Raw genomic sequence first — 20,957 nt, 5'->3', positions numbered from 1 at the left:
CCAGTAAGCACTACTTGACCTCAGCAGTGGTGCTTGTGTTTAGTGGCTGCATGTGGGATGGATCCCAGGTGAGGCAGTCTCTGGATGATCTTTTCTCCATTCCCTGCTCCTCTATTTGTCCCATTAATTCCTCTCATGAGTATTTATAGGTTGCCTTGGTCACAGTAACTAAGACAGAGGTAACTCTTTAAAAATCAGGGAATCCATACATATGCAGATAAGCAGAAAATAATTCTATGAAAATATATTTTACTTACTCTACTCATACTGTTTAGTTTCACATAGCCACACTTGATGCCGTTTTCTGCCACCTCAAGAGCATAATTTTATGCCCTGATTTTATGAGGAGCTGAACAGAGACACAAATAAAATCAAATATTTTTTAAATGAAACACAAAGTAATTTTAAATGTCTTTGGCAAGGTTTGTGTGCATCCGTCAGTCCATGTATGTATGTATAGTGGTAGGGGCATATGAGGGCCACGGCATGTGTGATGGTCAGAGGACAACTCCCTATCTGCCCTCATCATCTGCCTTGTTTGAGGCAGAAGTCCTTATTCAAGCATGCACATAAGTAGGCTAGCTGGACTCAAAGATTCTAAGGACTTTCTTGCCTCTTTCACATCTCACTGTACTAGCTCAGAGACGACAGATGAGAGAACATTGCTACATCTGGCATTATGTGAGTTTGGGCATTTAAACTCTGGTCCTCATGCTGTATGGCAAGTAATTTATTCATTGGACCTTCTCCCCAGCTAGTCTGGCAGATTTTATATTATCATCCAAACCTCTGTCTGAGAACATTGACAATGTATAATTAAAGTATCTGTTCTGACACTATTGCATAACTTTAAAAAAAAATTATGGCCTAAGAATACAGACTACACTATTTCTCACTTTTCAAAGCTGAGTGTTTCCCTGCAGTTGAGACATGTGTAAAATGCATTATACACCTAGAGAGTTCTAATAAATCATCCTGAACAAAAAGGCAAAACTTCAAGAGGCGCTAAGTTACATTTACTTTCCTTTAAGAATCATTTGGGGAGCCAGGTTTTAGATACGTTAGAATTCTACTGGGTTTTCCATAATTTCTATAAGAAACCAATATCTATCAGGGGCCTTGGTCCATGGTAGTTTCTCAAAAAGAAAAATACATGTTTATTTAATAAAACAGCAAAAATGATCTTAGCCAAAATTTAAAACAAAGGTAATTATAATATACAAACTTTATTGTTTAATCTAAAAATGACTTTCTTTAAAAAAAAAAGAAAAGAAAAAGAAAAGAAAAAAGCTTAGAAGCCAAATTCTATCCTTTGTTTAATGAAATGAGGCTTTCTCTAGGCAGAAGGTCCAGTTAGCAGGCACAGTTCTTACAGCGCTGAAGACCGTTCTCGTTGCAGGCTGTGCACTTCAGGGCTTTGAACGCGTCCGTAAAGCAATTGCGAAACACTGACATCTTGCTCCCGTGGCACACAGAGCATGGTAGGAAGCCAAAGCCTCCACAGGAGGGACACTCGTGTGGATGCTGGACTCTCTGAACGGGGCGGCAAGAAACGGAAGAGAAAATACGTTACAGTGCACAATTCAGTCAGAACTACGATACGTAAAACATTAGCATAAGGTAATCGTGGCAATAGGCTTGCCATTATAACCATGGGACCTAGTGGAAGGACAACTGCAAGGTTCTGTCATAGCTCTCCCTAATGGCCATACGCAGCACACGCTTGTTTATAAAGTCTAGCCAATTTCAGGCTGTGTTGGGTGTTACATGCTTTCAAGAATTTTATCATATGAAATCATTATTTTGTCAACTGAATATAATAAAAGACTCCGGTTGTCATGAGAAGGAAAACACTTTTAATTTTACCTTGTGCATCTCTTAACACTTTTCTGTCTTATAAAACAGTAAGTTCTAATATAGAATTTGAAAATCCAAGAACCTATGAGCTAAAATTTGAAGGAGCTACTATTAACTGAAGATTCATCATGACATTGCCAATTTGAATAATTCCTTAATATTTTCAAAGCACTTTCTAGTGTATCTGTATGCAATGTTTCCTTCTTCTACCCTCCCACTCGTCCATAGGCACCATCTTAAGGAAAGACAGAATTCAAGCATAATTATCATCATTTGATACTTAAGGAAACAAAAGTCGGTATCTTGAGACATTTTTGCACATCACAAACCTTTCTTAATAGCCTTCAGCCTTTCCACCTCAAGCAAAGATAAAAGATCTCAAATAAAGAATAAATCCAGCCAGGCTCCATGGAAGACAATGCTTTGTAAAATATTCACATCTGTTTCAATTGGTTTCTTAGTTCATGTAAGCTTTCTCAGAATTTGCTGTTGGAACACATCATGCCAGGGGTGATTAGAAGTCATTACAGGATGAACTCCAACAGAATTGATGCAAATTTTCTAACTTGCAGTACAAAGATTAGTAGCAGTGTTTGAAAATATGGCTGTGCAAAAGGTTAAGAAAGGTTGGCAAAAATGCACAAATACACACAAATACACACACGCACACACACACAAACACATACACATACACTTACAAACCTATTTAAACCACACAGATACATACAGATTTGCATGGACAGTACAAAATTACACATTAAAATATCCAGCAATTGCAATGGAAAAGGAATCTAAACAAACTGGATTTACCCTTCAAATCCCTACTATCTACAACTAAAAGTTACAGAATGTAATTTGGTAAGTGAACATTTGAATATGACACATTGCATTATACATCCTCAAATCTCTTTTCATATATATAAATATGAAAATGAATATATATACATTCTCCAAAAACTACTAACTTCCTTTTAGTGTACCTGTTATTGTAGGACACACAAAACCTATGCAATGTCTCATTTCTTAACAGCACATAATTATTTTAATGGAAAGAATATTTTGCCAATTTGTATGACACAATTTGGAAACTGGAAATGCCATCAAGGTTGAAGAGATTCAAAGATTTTCCCAACAGATTGATTGAATTTAAATGTTAATTTTAGGTTTTTGCAACTGTTCTTTCCAAGAACTGATTCCTACAAAGAAGGGTGAGCTAGACTTTTTAATATTTTATTTGGGTTTGGTTTTGGTTTAGTTTTTTGTTTTTGTTTTTTTTTTTTTTTTTTTTGTTTTTGTTATGTTAAAAAGTATTCCTAAATGTTTGGAAGGAAAAATATATTTTAAAAGCTAAATATAGGAGAATTAGCAAGCAACGGTGTCATCACATTTCAGAAATTAAATGATTATGTCAATACATACTTGACATCACTAAAATTTTGAAAGGAGAATACATTCAAAAATGTCAAGCTGAGATTTTTGGTACATGCCTGTAAATTCAGAACTTCAGAAGTACAGGAAAGAGAATAAAATGTTTAAGGTTAATTTTTACTCATAATGAGCTTGAGGCAAGTTTGAGAGATGATAGATAGATAGATAGATAGATAGATAGATAGATAAATAGATAGATAGATGATAGATAGATAGATAGATAGATGATAGAGATAGATGGATAGATGATAGATAGATAGAAAGATGATAGATAGATTGACAGATAGATAGATAGATAGATAGATAGAAAGAAAGATGATAGATAGATAGATAGATAGATAGATGATAGATAGATAGATAGAAAGATGATAGATAGATAGATAGATGATAGATAGATAGATGATAGAGAGAGAGATAGATATAGATAGATGATAGATAGATAGATAGATAGATAGATAGATAGATAGATAGATGATAGATAGATCGATAGATACACAGATATGTAGGTATATTTTATATATAACAAAATAGATATCAGGCCAGCCTAGAGCTTAGAAAAGAGAGCTGTAGGGCTCAGGAGTTACAGACTCTATTGGTTACTGCTCGACTGTAAATAGGTCAGGATTCCTAGTAGAACAAGGGTGCCACATAATGCAAATAAATGTAATATTCAGTTAAGTTTTAATTTCAGACAGATCACAAATATTTTATATACATATATATTTCCTTGAAATAAAATACAAACAATCTATGTGAGATTAAAATGTAAATGGACAAACAGACACTACCTCAGAGTAAAAGGCTGGGAAAATCCTTCCAAGCAAACGGCCCCAAGAAACAAGCTGGAGTAGCCATTCTAATATTATATATAATAGATTTTTCAACCAAAAGTTGTCAAGAAAGATAAGGAAGGACACCTTTTACTTAATACAGGGAAAATTTATCAGGATGAGTTCTCAATTCTTAACATGTATGCTCAAAATAAAAGAACACCCATATTCATAAAAGAAACCCTACTAAAGCTCAAACATATATTGCACCACACACAATAACAGTGGGAGACTTCAACACCCCCACTCTCATCAATAGACAGATCATGGAAGCAAAAACTGAACAAGGTCCTAGTGAAACAAGCAGAGGTTATGAACCAATTGGAATTAAAGGATTCTACAAAAAATTTCATCCTAAAACAAAAAAAGTTCACATTCTTCTCATAACTTCACAGCACCATGTCTACAACTGAATCTATAGTCAGTCACAAAAGAAACCTCAATAGATATAAGAAGATTGAAATACTCCCATACATTCTATCAGATCACCGTGGATGAAGGCTGGTCTTTAATAACAAGAAAGACAACAAAAAGCTTATATAACAAGGAACTTGAATAATGCTCTACTATACATTAGCATGGACAAAGAAAATATGAAGAAAGAAATTAAAAATTACCTATAATTTATTGAAACAAAAGCAAAACATACCCAAACCTATGGGATGCAATGAAAGCAGTACTAAGAGGAAAACTCATAGCTCTGAGTGCTTCCAAAAAGAAACTCAAGAGAGCATGCACTAGCACCATGACAGCACAGTTGAAAGCTCTAGAACAAAAAGAAGCAAATACACCAAAAAGGAATAGACAGCAAAAAATAATCAAACTTAAAGCTGAAGTTAAACAAATAGAAACAAAAAAATTCAAAGAATGAACAAAACCAAGTGCTGGTTCTTTGAGAAAAATTAACAATATTGACAAACCCTTAGCCAGACTAACAGAAGGATAAAGAGAGAGTATCCAAATTAAAGTAGGCAGAAATGAAAGTGAAGACATAACAACTGAAACTGTGGAAATTGAAGAAATTATCAGATCTTACTACAAAAACCTATACTCAACAAAACTAGAAAATCTGGAGGAAATGAATAAATTCATAGACAGATACCAGATAACAAAGTTAAGTCAGGACCAGATAAACCATCTAAATAATTCCATAACACCTAAAGAAATAGAAGAAGTCATCAAAAGCCTCCCAACCAAAAAAAGCCCATGATGAAATGGGTTCAATACAGAATTCTGTCAGACATTTATTGACAACCTAATACCAATACTCTCCCAACTATCCCACAAAATAGAGTCAGGTGGAACACTACCCAAACTCATTCTTTGAAGCCACAATAACTCTCATTTCTAAACCACACAAAGAACCTACAAAGAGAGAACTTCAGACCAACCTCGCTTATGAAAATTGATGCAAAAATACTCAACAAAATCCTTGCAAACCGAATCCAATATCATGCCAAAAACAATCATTCACCATAACCAAGGAAGCTTTATCCCTGTAATGCAGGGATGGTTTAATATAAGGAAATCCATCAATGTAATCCACCATATAAACAAACTCAAAGAAAAAAAACATATGGTCATCTCACTAGATGCTAAGAAAGCATTTGACAAAATTCAACACCCCTTCATGTTAAAAGTCTTGGAAAGAACAGGAATCCAAGGCCCATACCTAAACATAATAAAAGCAATATACAGCAAACCAACAGCCAACATCAAACTTAACGGTGGGAAACTTGAAGCAATCCCAGTAAAATCAGGGACTCTACAAGGCTGCCCACTCTCCCCCCTACCTATTCAACATAGTACTGGAAGCCCTGGCCAGAGCAATTAGACAGCAAAAGGAAATAAAAGGGATACAAATTGGAAAGGAAGAAGTACAAATATCACTATTTGCAGATGACATGATAGCATACTTAAGTGACCCTAAAAATTCCACCAGAGAATTTCTACAGCTGATAAACAACTTCAGCAAAGTGGCTGGATATAAGATTAAATCAAATTAATCAGTAGCCTTTCTCTACTTAAAGGACCATGCTGAGAAAGAAATTAGGGGAAAGGTACCCTTCACAATAACCGCAAACAATATAAAATACCTTGGTGTGACTCTAACTAAGCAAGTGAAGGACCTGTATGACAAGAACTTCAAACCTCTAAAGAAGGAAATTGAGGAGGATCTCAGAAAATGGAAAGATCTCCCATGCTCATGGATTGGAAGGATCAACATTGTAAAAAATGGCCATTTTAACAAAAGCAATCTACAGATTCAATGCAATCCCCATAAAAATTCCAACTCAATTCTTCATAGAGTTGAAACAAGCAATTTGCAAATTCATCTAAAATAACAACAAAAAACCCCTAGAATATCAAAATCTATTTTCAACAACCAGAAAACATCTTCAGGAATCACTATCCCTGTCCTCAAACTATATTACAAGGCAATTGTGTTAAAAACTGCATGGTACTAGTACAGAGATAGGCAGGTAGATCACTGGAACAGAATAGAATATCCAGAAATGAACTCTCACACATATTGTCACTTACTTTTTGACAAAGAAGCTTATAACATTCAATGGAAAAAGGACAGCCTCTTCAACAAATGGTGTTGGCTCAACTGGCACTCAGCACAATAAGAATGAAAATAGACCCTTTCTTATCTCCTTGTAAAAAGCTCAAGTGCAAGTGGATCAAAGATCTCCACATTAAACCAGGAACACTGAAACTATTAGAAGAGAAAGTGGGCAAAACCTTAAAACACCTAGGCACAGGGGGAAATTTCCTGAACAGAACACCAATGGCTTGTGCTCTAAGACGAAGGATCGAGTAATGGGACTTAATGGTATTGCAAAGTTTCTGTAAGGCTAAGGACACTGTCCAGAAAACAAAACAGCAGCCTACAGATTGGGAAAAGATCTTTACCAATCGACATCTCATAGAGGTCTAATATCCAATATATACAAAGAACTCAAGAAATTAGACTCCAGAGAATCAAACAATCCTATTTAAAAAATGGGGTACAGAGCTAAACAAAGAATTCTCAATTGAGGAATATTGAATAACTGAGAAGCATCTAAGAAAGTCCTGGACATCTCTATTCATCAGGGAAATGCAAATCAAAACAACCCTGAGATTACACTTCACACCAGTCAGAATGGCTAAGAACAAGAGCTCGGATGACAGCAGATGCTAGCGAGGATGTAGAGGAAGAGGAACACTCCTCTTTTGTTGATGGGGTTGTGAGCTTGTACAACCACTCTGAAAATCAGTCTGGTGGTTCCTCAGAAAATTGGACATAGTCCTACCTGAATATTCAGTTATTCCACTTCTGGGTATATATCCCAGTGATGCTCCACCATACAATAAGGACACATGCACCACAATGTTCATAGCAGCTCTATTCATAATAGCCAGAAGCTGGAAAGAACCCAGATGTTCTTCAGTAGATGAATAGATACAAAAATTGTAGTACATTTACACAATGGAGTACTACTCAGCTATCAGAAACAATGACTTTATGAAATTCTTAAGAAAATGGATGCATCTAGAGAATATCATCCTGAGTGAGGTAACCCAATCACGAAAGAACAGAGATAATATGCAGTCACTGGTAACTGGATACTAGCCCCAGATAGCTCTGAATACCCAAGAAACAACTCACAGATCATATGAAGCTCAAAAAAAGAAAGGCCAGAATTAGAAGCTTCATTCCCTCATAGGAAAAAATAAAAATAAAAAACAGCCAATGTATAGCATCCACTCAGAGTGTGGTAACCCTAGATCTTAAATCACTAATAACTCAAAATATAAGACGATAGTCTTGTGGCAATTTTTGGTATTTAAAAATAATTATGTTTAATCTATACACACCAAGAAAACTTTGACTATTTCTATGTTATATATTGTTTTACATGTACTTTATACTTATGGTAGCTAGTAAGATTTCAATGCATACTATCAAACCTTTAAAAAAATCAAGTACTAACAAAAATATACGCACATACTTATATGCCAATATGCTTCTAAAAATCTGTACATGTATCTCTCTTTTTAAATAAAGTTGTAAGAAAAAATGTAAATGGACATCAAGCCTTTGTGGTAGCCTACAGAACAGGTGCTGTTAAGCAATAAGAGTAATATTTAGAAAGCATCAACTAATGTAAATTATTGGTAGTTTTTAAAACATGTGCCTCAGCATTTTCAGTAAGAAACACAAAAAGACACCAGGTGGAATTTGTCTGAAGCCATCTCCCACTGTATCCAAGACACTTGTAAATGATGAAATGTTAGAATAGCATATGTTTTTCCAGAAAATATGTTTATGATGAAAAAATAGCAAAAATAAACTATGGAGTCTATTCAGCTGCTCGGACTCCCTATGTCTATCACTCAGACACCCTGAGCATCAGTTTGTCAGTACATAGAACACAGAATTGTAATGCAACAGAATTAGAATTTATTGCACATCATATATCTGAAATAGAGTTCACAAAATTACTTTTGATAAGTAAAAGCATCAGATGTTAAATCCACTAGTATCAAGGGTCCACTCTGACTTCATAATTTATCTGAAAGTCACAAGTGATAAATTGCCTAAGAGAAAATAAACATATCTTACTGAAATCCACATTCTCATATTGACTGAATCACTGGTGTATCAAGGCCATCTTAAAATTCAACTTCAGAATTTGTGAATTGTAAGATGAGGTTTTTCTCTGATTTCTCAGTTATTGACAGGATTCGGTGAACTAATCCACATACGACAAATAGAATGTTGGCTGGTACAAAATGAATTTAGACATTATAAGTCATTATTCCATTAATAAATCTCTACCTTAAGTCATATTCTCCAGCTGTTGTCTCTAGTTAAATTATTCATAGTCACGTGAGTCAACAATGTTCTACCCTGTTGAGCTCTTTGGTTTGAAAGTTTAAATATTAGCTTTCTAGTTTAAGAGCATCTCTCTGTAAAGCAAAAGTAAATATGCCTTTGAGTCACCTGCTAATTCTGATGCTTTCAGCACAGAGATGAAACTATTCTGAGACCACCTCTATTACCATTAGAAAAATTAACTATTTCAATGACATATGTTGCTTTTAAGTGATGTAAATCTTCTCTATTTGACCAGTTGCTCATGCATAGGGACACGGAAAATCTCTATCAATAAGTGCTAGCCACTTAGCTTGCAAGCGAAATGTTTACTTGAACAGCCATTCTTGACTAGAAAAATGTACAATTATTTTCCTATTTCCTTCTGTTGGCTACTTACAACTTCAGAGCCTTGTCCCACATCTTCATTTCAGATAACACTCAGAATGGGACTTGGACTATGAGGACCAAGGGCAGGTGATGACCATCATGTGGTACCCAGATCAGCAACTCATAGGACCTGACTAATGTCTTATTATAGAATAACCACTTATCCACATCATCTGGAATGTTCCATAAAAAACAGACCACAGTGCTGGAATAGCTTGTGCCCTGCACTTAATACACCAGACAATTTCTTCAGTTAGTCTTTTGTCCTGTCATGATAAAGTCATATGGCCTATTGTATGTCACTTGAATTGAGAGTCCCAGAAACATAGCTTCATAATTAATAGTAATAAACATGCTTCAAAGTCGAGCTGATCTCATTCAGGAATTAACTATTTTCTGTAGCATCCTGAGCAAATAATTTAGTCTTTTTCTGTGCTCATATTCCTTAAATGGTATCATGGGAATAATAATAAAACCTATTTCAATCACTCAGCATATATAAAATACCAAGCATATTATTTGTGACATAATCAGTAATTATATATTTCTGATCTTATAAATAACTCCTACCAAAGTTAACCAGAAGTACTGGATGTTTTAGATTTGAATATTGAATCCTCATCTAGTTTGATTGATTATCTAATGCCCTCTAAGTCTTTTATTTTTTTTTAAATCTAGGTTGGTTTTCATTAAACCCTAGTTCCCTAGTGGCCAGAGTTCTAAGATTTCCTGGGTGACTACAAAATCTCTACCAGTTTTACCCTTCAGACAAGAGGTCTGACTAAATTGTAGTACCTTAAAGTTGCTATAAGAATAGAAGCCACTGGCACACTATCCTTTTAAAAATTAGAAATATTCTTAATATTTTTACCTTCATTGCACTAATTGTAAAACAGGGACAAACTTAGAGAAAATGTTTCCTACAAAGCTCTGTAGACTGGAAGAGAAAGGGCAGTTTCATTAATCTAGCCTGCTAATGTCAAATGGCAGAATTTTAAAGTCATGGAGACAAAGGAATAAATGTTCAGATCCTTTAAGTCAATTACATATCTATAAAAATAAATCCATCAAAGCTCATTTATCCTGTAAGACTGAAAAGGCACTACTGTAGCATGTAATTTTAATAATCCATGCTAAAACCATCTAGGTACTGGCAATAGTGATCCCTTCCATCACCTGTGGCTAGCTCTAAGCAGCCATCTGGCCCTGATTGCCTAGGTAGGCTTGCTAAACTGACCAGACCAGTTGTTGCCTAGAAACTTAGAGCATTTCTCAGGCCATCCCTCCTCCCCCTCCCTTGTCCCTCTCACATGACCCCTCCCATGGCTGGTCTGCAGAAGGTCAACAACACTCCAGTCTCACTCAGCTCCCACTAGCCCCATGAAAGGAAAACACTAGAGACATATTTATAGTAGACAGTTTTATATTGATAAATCTCCAATTCCAATATGCCCATGCAAAGAACCCACAACTCAGTTAATATATTTACAAGTACACACCTAAGTTGGACAAATATATCACTCCACGACTCTACTGCCCATATATGAGATCCCTAGCTACTTGCTTCTCCAGACCACATGGGTCTGCTTAAACTTTCACCTCTTCTTTATCCATCTTCTTCTCTGTCTTCCATCTCTCTTTCCTCCATGTTCCTTCTTCTCTGAAATTTCCAGGCCCACCTTTTCCTTTCACTGCCCAATCATAGACTCTAGTCTTTATTTGACCAAATAAGATTTTATTTGAAATCATCTGAATATGTGACCTACTTTGGGGCACCCCTCTTGAGGGAGCAGAATTACCAGCAAAATACAAACAGCAATCCACAGCACACTACTAATGTATAGAATTAAAATGCTTGTCTTAGGGTTTCTGTTGCCATGATACCATACCAGGACTGAAAGCAAGACGAGAAGGATAGGATTTCTTTGGCTTATGCTTTCACATCACTGTTTATCAACAAAGAAGTCAGGACCACAATTCACACAAGGCAGGAACCTGGAGGCAGGGGCTCCTGCAAGAGGCTGCTTACTGTCTTGCTTCACATGACTTTCTTAACCTGCTTTCTTACAGAACACAGGACCACCAGTCCAGCACAGGAACTGCACCACCCACAATGAACTGGACCGTCTTCAAGGGATCACTAATTAAGAAACTGCCTTATATCCTGATTTTATGGAAGCATTTTGTCAATTGAGGCTTCTTCCTCTCTGATGACTCCAATGTGTGTCAAATTAACATAAACCATATAATACAGAAGGCAATTGATATTTCCATTTGAATAAAATTAAGAAGTCACTGTGGATATTCTGAGCCCTTGACCCTCCTGCCCTCTACATTCCATAGATTCCCCTCCTCTCTTCTCCTGCCTGACAAATAGAGATTAAAGGACCCACCCTGCTTAGGCTTAAGGGATTTCCTTGAGTAAATAATTCTTAGGAGAATCAAAGAATATGCTGACTGATAGTCATCTGACCCTCTGAAAAGTCCCAGTTAGGGTTCTGACACATATGCTCACTAGCCAATATGTTTAAAGGTCAATATGCTTAGCCAATGAATTTGAATCATAACCTTGTTTTTGTAACCTATATCCCTAAGAAGCATAAAAACTACTTTTAACAACCCTTTGGGGTCACCTCTCCTCAGGGTATAGGACGACCCTGACGTTCCAGACTAATAAACCTCTTGCTATTGCATTGATCGCTGCCTCCGTGCCTCTTTGGGGGGGGGGGTCTCTTAGATACAAAGGCTCTCTGAGTCTTTCAAAATAATTAATAAAATTTAAAAATCTGTTTCCTTGGGAGGTATAAGCAAGAGAATCAGATTTCAAGCTCACCCTCAGCTATGTAAGGAATTGAAAGCTAACTTGACCTAAATAAAACTCCCATCTCAAAAACTAAATAAATCAGTTTCTCATTCACAAAACCATGTATTCAATAGCCATGGGAAGCCAGAGGTTACTATCTTGGACAGTTCAGTCATAAAGTGTTTCCATTGTGGAAGCAAAAACTACTGGAAAGAGCTGTTATGGATAGATACACAACTATTAAACTAAATGCCTTCAATGTTCAAATATCAATATAAAATCATGGTGTGTATTCTGTAATATCACCACATAACATTAAAACATGCTCAGAAAACTATATAATATTAAATAATATACACTATTCAAATGGTGTGGGCTGAATAAAAAGATATACATTAACCAAAATCAATAGCTTTATGGAACTGAAGTAGTTTATAGGAACAGAAAGAAAGTAATCTACCCACTCAGATATTTTTAGCTGAATGAAAATTTAGACAAGTGCACAGTCTCATTTGATACCTGAAGTTATCAGGATACCAAGGGGTAAAGGAATGTGTTCAAAATTACATAAATATCATTATATCTGAGCTTCCAGCTAAATTCCCAAATTTCAAACAATAATACTTCAGAATTTGCAAACTATGTATGATAAGAAAATTTAGGAATTCATATCATGGCATATTCTATTCTTATATCCCAGGAACACCCCATGTTCAGAAGCACTTTCTCTCTAACTATCATCTTTATTCGACCAATGTGCACAAATGTAATACACCTGTTATTATTATGACAGGAATTATCACAAAAACTTCTGAGTTATTGCTATGTGCAAGCAAATCTTTGAGCCCAGACACTATTGTCTCACAAAGGAAAATGCTCGCAAACTGCAACTTTCAGACTATTTGTCAAATGAGTGAAAATATTTTGTTTTCCTTCTGAGAAAGACTAAATATCAAATTAAAAAGTGACTATTAAAACTAAGAAGTAGCTCATTTGGGAGAAAATTAAAAACCCAAATGAAAGGGACAAAAGGAATTCTTTGGCTACCACTCAGTACAACATTTCATGAAGATAAGGCAGGAAAAACTAGTCTGTATTTTTAGAAGTGGTGCTGGAAATCACTACCATAGACCATACAGGTAGTGAAATATAATGAGGAACTCAAACATTTAGCTCTTAGCCTTGACTGATGCTGGCGGTATGGGAAATAATCAAATAGAAGGGGGAGAACAAGAAGAGCTGGTGAAAGCATGTGGGTGCTGGATGGCCTTGTTAGCCTGGGAAAACTCTAGATAATTATGAATGCATAATTTCCACTCGTAAAAATGTCTCCATCTGGATGATAAGGCACATGGTCTCCTTACACAAAGAAGAAACAGGCTGCTACAATCATTCATCAGAGAAATGTTAAGGGTTTCCTGGTTGCACATCAATTTAATGCACTATATATTTGAATATACTGTGTTTCTGGTGCTATAATTGTAAAAGGTAAAAACAAAAATCAACACATAGGAATGGTGTTTTTTTTGCCTTCATAATTATGAATAAGTCTATGGGAATAAGTGTGCCTTAAGACAATTGTCGAGTTTAATACTTCACCAATATCTCTCTTATAATTAGTCTCAGATAAAGCCAACTAAAAAGTTCAGTTAATAGGACGAGGTTGTTAGAAGCAGATGTTTAAATCACCCTACTTGGAGCAAATGTAATGGCAGGTGGTACCCAATTACAACTGTCACACACACAGTGTTATATATTTGTATGAACACAGGATAAAACTTCAGCTAGGGAACCAATTATGGTCAGAATGTGCTTAACATTTTGATTACTAGAAATAGGTTGTTAAAAGCACAATTACCTCAATTTTTGTTAAAAGGTCTTGCAGTTCTCCTGATTCATTCATTGACAAAATTTTCTCAGCACCCTATTAACGAGAGGGTTAGAGGAGAAAAGAAAATTAGTTGTGTTAGTATTTGAAAGTACCCAGGAAAGGTTAACTCATTACATGATGAATACATCTTCTCCTCATGTCAGAGTAAAATTAAATATAGATCAAAGATTTTCACTGTCACATACCTACTCCTGTATCAAGGGTCACTTTAGGAACCAAGAAGGCTGCCAACAGGGGCATGCTTTGGGGTGTACTGCATCCATTATAGCAACACATGGAGCCTATTGCCATATGTTCCCTCTGGAGAATACACAGCTGGGATTGACTCTGCCCTCTCCTAGGCATCTTGAACATGGCCCTTTTTATTTTAAAGTCGTGCATTACCAGCTAAAAAAAAATAATCATCATTCAACCAACACTATTGTCAGACAGAACACTTCATCTCATTTAATACTCTGCTATTAGTCGGAGTTGACCCTTAGTAAAATTAAAGAACAACCCCAAAGACTCCTTTGGAGAAAGCATAAAAAGGGTTGGAAGAGAGAGAGGGGAAATTCCAGAGCTGATGTTTTTAACTTCTAATGCATCCTGTGAGAACAAGACTAGGAGCTGCGCGTGTATGTCCTCACACATGCGTCATGATGCTTCCAACCATTGCGGTTGCCTCTCTTTTCTACCTTCTTCTTAACATTCTTCCACTCCACTTTTCACAGTGCAGAAAGAGGAGAGAAAAGTATGAGTAACTATTACCAATTAAAGGCTGAACCCATTTCTACTTTGTATGTAACTTCATAACATTGTCCCTGTGTTGCTTAGAGTAAGAGTCAAACAAGTCAGGAAGGAAGATCATACCATTTTTTTTACTTGCAGTGAACACTGCTAATATTCACTTAAAAAAATAATGACATCTTAGTTTAAATAAAGATCAAAGTATATTTTCTGTGAACACATGTAAAAGAATAATCTACCTGAAGAATTGAAAATTAATACTAAAAGAACGGGATGAGCGAAGGATGGACAAAGAATGCAAATTTGGGCTAAGGATCTGCTTGATGAAGCTTCAGATTGTCTTCTGGGATTAGTGACTGTGTCCTTTTATCATCTCTTTGGGTCATAAAGAACATGTGACTCATCTCAGCAGACAGGATGATCCCCCTTGTTGCCTAGGAACCTCTAGCTCTGTTACATTTCAGTGTATTCTACCTCCTAACAAATAACAGCATCAGAAATGTCGAATCAATATATTATAATCTACTACAGAGATATGGACAGAGAGGCAAGAAATGCACAGAGCCTAGGAAGTACATCGTATTCCATGAATTTGTTGATAGTTTTACCAGTCACACAACACAGTCATGATAGTCAATGTAACAACATGAGAGACAGAAGCCCATTGCAAATACTACAGTGGCTAAAACTCAGAAAAGAACCAGTAATATTTTACTTTTACAGCGTTCTGTTTCCTTGCCTGACCTAACCAGGCTAAAATGGGGAAATCCTCTGGAGAATTTGGCACAAGAACTAAGTCAGCAAGGATAATATACAGATCATTTTTCTCAAATGAAATAAAATAGCACCACAAAGACAGGAAACAAAATGAATGCCCCTTAAAACCTGCGGCTGGTCGGCCTCCTAGTTCCTAGCAATGCAATGTGCCTCTGTCAGTTGGTTAGAATGTAATATGTGCTGAAAAGGGATCTAGTTCATTTACCTTAAAAACATGGAATCCTCTCTTTCTCAGTCAAATAATTTGTGGAGCGAAGAAGACCCAACAGAAGAGAGCTAAGCTTTGCTCAAATCAAGATTGGGGGTGGAAGAAGACATATGATCCTTATGCTCAAGATAACTGAATGTCAGTGAATAGGTAGTATACCAAGTGCTCAAGATGTTTAAAGGGTTTCCCAGTTACAGGAAGCAGAGAGCCGAATACCTGCCTCCTTTCTGACCCCGGCTTCACCCACCCTAAGAGTCTCCACCGTGACTCTTTAACTCATGCTCAGATCTGTATTGTGAAACCAGTTTCTAGTCTTTGTAACAAGGGCTGAGGGGCAGCAACAGTAACCAAAATCTCCTGTTCTCTACTGACTCCCACATATCTATCTACAGGCCTGTTAATGTATAAGGTCTTAGAATGGGAGTTGTGGGGAGTAGACAAGAATGTTCTCGGAACCCTCTGTTCCTAAAAGCAGCAACCAGAATGAAGATGTCAGCCTAACTGGACCGTTTCTTTCGTGCTGAGGTTCAGCATGGCACAGGACTCCCACTGCTCTCCTCTTTGAGTATTTGAGTATTCCAAAAGTCTTACCCACTCCCCTTTTCAATCAAATGTATCTAATCTATGAATTGAATCACCAAAATACCTTTGTGTCCACAACAGAGACTGTACTACCCTAAACACTGACATTCTTGATAAATATATTTTTTCTTGTATTTGGCTAATAATATCAGAGTTTGACACTTTTTATCTATAACTCACCATTTAGCGACAAGCTAACAGAAGTTAACCATACAGGTATATGATCGGGTTTACCAAAACTTCTTGGGTAACTTTAATATTTGTTCTGTCTTTTATAATTGATTATAAGTCATTTTTATTCATTTTTGTTAAAATTAATATTATCCTGAAAAGAGTAGTAATGCTGCAAAGTAATTAGAAACTTTTTTAAAAAGGCAGTGAAGTTTGAAAAGAATAAAAAATATGCACTGGGATAGAGGGAGAGACAGGAAGAGAGAGAGAGAGAGAGAGAGAGAGAGAGAGAGAGAGAGAGAGAGAGAAGACTCTGGTGACTTTCTGATCTCTGAGAACTCTTAGTCTAGGGACTATGAAATCTGAAATCATGGTGTGCTTAGGAGCTGCTAATCACTGAATCTCCAGGACAAGCACTTTTCACTGGGTGGACCCCACATCAACATAGGCACACCAGAGAACTGAAGGAAACAAGTTTAATTTTGTCCATTTCAGCACTGTATTTTACCCAGTTATTAAGGCTTCATTGTGTGTTGTATGTGCCATGATAGGTTCTACCTCATAAGTGTGTGTGTGTGTGTGTATGTATGTGTGTGTGTGTATGTGTATGTGTGTATGTGTGTGTGATGTATATATCCCTATTCATTGTGTTTCATATGAATGCCTGTATTATTTGGGTTTTGTTCATATTCACTCATTTATATCATTTCATCATTCTAAGAACAGACCCATACCATGGCATGATAATAAAAATATATTTACTAACTCAAGAAGAAGAAAATGCCCCAAGCACATCCCAAAAAGATAGCAAAGGTTTAGGCTTACATTAGATTCTCAATCAGCAACTCAGGGAAAAGCAAGTCTGCTTTAGCGCAGGAGTCTAAACACAACTCAGGTACAAGAGATGAAACAGCTCATACAACAAATAATATCTTAGCTTATACTTCATTTATACATAAATTGTGCTTTCAATAAATGCTATTAAAAATCATGCTCTTGAAACCCACCTGTAAAACTTTTAGCTTCCTGATGAAAGAATTCTTTTACTTAATTGACTCCCTGCCATGTATTTATCATTGTCTTGCTGCATACTACACATGGAGTGTTACACAATCTTCTCATGACTGACAAAAAACCCCACACTTTCAGCATGGCCCACAAATGGCAGCTCAGTTGGTTCACCACCCCCCCCTCAAGTGGTGTGTCCTCCTACTGTAACTTCCTGAATTTCTTCCCTCCTCTCTTCCTTAGATTTTTACATAGGATCTCCACCCATTGCCTAAATTTTCCTCTGTCCTTCTCCTCACTCTACACCAGAAATACTGCAATACACCATTCAAATCTAATAAAAATGGTAAGTCTAAATAAAGCATCCTTGAAATTCTCAGGAAAATCAGTCATCTGCAATCTATATTTGACTCACTGCATACCACGCTAGGATGACTAGAAGCTTATGACATCCTTAGGTATACAGTGTTCTCTGTACCATCAACAGCTCATGAAGATGTACTATATTATTTATCTTCAACATTTCAGAGTAAATAAGCATTAACTTTTAAACAGGTATTTCTTATCATCAATTCTAACTCAGCAAAGTTAAGCAAGCAGGGGAAACATCACATTGAGTATTTGTGAGGTGAGGTCATGATGATTTGGCTTCAGGGAAGAATGTCAGAGGACCAGAGAAGCATGCAGATAAACACTCCCAAAGTCCGTCTCTGGGGAGGACCAGGTGACTGGGACTGAGACATCCTGCCTGGTAAGGATGCCTTCTGCTGTGTAATCAGGAGAACAGATGGCATGTTTGGCACTGAAAGAGCTCAACTAGAACGAAGCTCCACTCCTGCCAAAATATGTGCTCAGTTAGTGTTTGTTGCTACATTTGCCATGCCCATCGGAAATGGGAGCTCACATCCCTGATGCCTGGAAACAGGCCACCTAAGCCCTGCTGACAAAGTGAGTATTTCCCCCAGGACTAAGCACTGAATCTTCTCCAGTGTGTAACAAGCATGGCATCTCTGGAGTTCCGCATCAAACACAAAGACCTAGAAACTGTTCAAAGCAGGTGTAGTAATAACCCACCAATGTTAAAAAGTACAGCAAAGGCTCCGGTGGGCCAGCAGGATAACTTAGCTGCAGAATTAACTAAAATAATTTAGTTATTAGGCAATTACTTAACAGAGACTCTTGGGTGTTAGAAAAATGACTGACAAAGCCAGTGTCATTGGCTTAATGTAATTAGAGTTGAACCAGTGTTTTCATTATAGTTGAAAAGGGTAATTTCCCAGTGAAAGTAATCCTGACATTTCATAACAGAAATTACATCACCAACACAGACGATCTTGGAGAAGTTTTTTTTTTTTTTTTTTTTTTTTTTCTGACATTGAATGTCATGTTTCTTTCAGTTAATCAAGTTATATGAACTTGATATTATCAAGTCAATAAGTTTTTTTGTTGTCTTGTTTTTGTGGCAATATTGAGGATTGAGCTGGCAAGAGCCTAAGAATTATTCTCCATAATAGATTCATGATTTTTGTTTGTTACTTCCCAAATTCTTTTATGAACACTGACTTTTAATGCAGTACTTTAGATCACTAAGAAAGTACAGATTAGAATTCTAATATCTCCACTTAGAAGTTAACTTTAACAGTTAATCTGTGTGCTCTAATGTTTTATGAACTCATTGATAAGTGGGTATAATAATGTTGAAATGACATAAGAGAATAGAAAATATCTGGAAGTATGCATCACACTTGACTGGAAACTCAAATATCATTCAAGTGACAATCACAGGAGTAAATTTGCCAAAAACTAATGCAGGGCACAAAGGTCAGTTTATAAACAAGAAATGATCGATCTGTAGAGTCTAGAAAACTATTTTCTGTTGTGGTCTAGGAGTGGCTCCACAAACCACATGAACACTGATCTCAGTTAGACAGGGATGGTTTATTGAACGCAGACTCTAATACTAATCAGACCAAGACCACCAAAAGGAATCAAAAACCTAATTGTGGTACAAGTCTGTTCTCAGGGAAGGTTTTTGTTTTTGTTTTTGTTTTTGTTTTTATCAGAAAAAAAAACATGTTCAAAGGTTTAAAAGGCAAGCAAGGAAAAGTAATGCATTTTACCTTAGTAGACAAAGTATCATCAGATAATACTTATGCTGAGTGGTCCAGGGCGAGGTAGAAGAGGTGCTGAATGGGTGGTGAAAGGGAAGATTTCAGAACACTAAGATAACAAAGCATGAGCATTACAATCATAATTTTTGGCTTACTATCAGCATTTTTTTCAGTATCAGCCACAAAACCAACAATGAGGTCATATGCAGGCACAGGTAATGCTGGGTGGTCAGCTGGAACTGAAGCCATAAGAATTCATATTGACCTTTAACTTGATGGGTCTTACATAAAGTTTTGTGAAATACCTTAAGATTAACAAACCTCTCCCTTCCGATCTGAACCTGAGCCCTAGCAGACCTAGGGCACTAGTGCTGCACATAATCTCTCACCAACCAGAGAAAGCCCTTCACCCAGGTGCGCTAGCATGCCAAGGACCCCAGAACCACAGAATCACAGGATCACAATATCACAGGGACACAGGTGTACTAACAGGCTCAGGATCACAGAGGAACCTAGACTCCCTGGTTATCAGACACAACCAGGAGCACAGTAGCTCTCACACACTCAAGGACATCAGGAACTTGGTCACACTGAGACTTCATTATCTCAGAGACAGCTTGACTTCCAGGAGTTCTGACACACTCAGGATCCTCAGAATCATAGGATCCCAGAATCACAGGCTCACAGAGACACCTGGCCAATCAGGATCTCGAGAAGAACAGGATCCAGTCAGAGACAGCTAGGGCAGGTAGCACTAGAGACAACAAGATGGCAAGAGACAGGCACAAGAACATAAACAAGAAACCAAGGCAACTTCACATTATCAAAACCCATTTCTCCCACTACAGCTAGTCCTGGATATCCCAACACACCTGAAAAACAAGATTTGGATTTGAAATTATATCTCATGATGATAATAAAGGACTTGAGAAAAGCATGAATAATTCCTTTAAAGAAACACAAGAGAACACTGCAAAACAGTAGAAGGAATTAGACAAACCCATCTAGGATTTAAAAATAAAAATAGAATCAGTAAAGAAATCACAAACAGAGACAGCCCTAGAAATAGAAAATCTAGGACAAAGATCAGGAATCATAAAAGCAAGCACCAACAACATAATACAAGAGATAGTGGAGAGAATATCAGGGGCAGAAGATACCACAGAAATCACCAATACAACAATCAAAGAAAATGCAAAAAGCAAAAATCTCCTAACCAAAAAATCTAGTAAATCTAGGACACAATGTAAAGACCAAACCTAAGAATAATAGGCATAGAAGAGAGAAAAGATTCCCAACTAAAAG

General features: G+C 36.6%; 1 protein-coding gene across 1 annotated transcript in view; it reads right to left on the bottom strand.

The window, feature by feature from the left end:
* Nucleotides 1-1,353: 1,353 nt before the first annotated feature.
* Nucleotides 1,354-20,957, bottom strand: part of GRXCR1 (glutaredoxin and cysteine rich domain containing 1) — a gene marked incomplete at both ends in the record, with an annotated part of 109,149 nt that continues 89,545 nt past the window's right edge. Inside the window, 2 exons of the mRNA XM_080920109.1 lie at nucleotides 1,354-1,533; nucleotides 14,034-14,099. Coding sequence (XP_080776235.1) covers nucleotides 1,354-1,533; nucleotides 14,034-14,099 — 246 coding nt within the window. The remainder of the gene's footprint in view (nucleotides 1,534-14,033; nucleotides 14,100-20,957) is intronic.

The sequence above is a fragment of the Micromys minutus genome (genome assembly GCF_963924665.1).
Source record: "Micromys minutus genome assembly, chromosome: 1".
Classification (NCBI taxonomy): Eukaryota; Metazoa; Chordata; class Mammalia; order Rodentia; family Muridae; genus Micromys; species Micromys minutus.
This window is presented reverse-complemented; position numbering and strand designations above follow the sequence as displayed.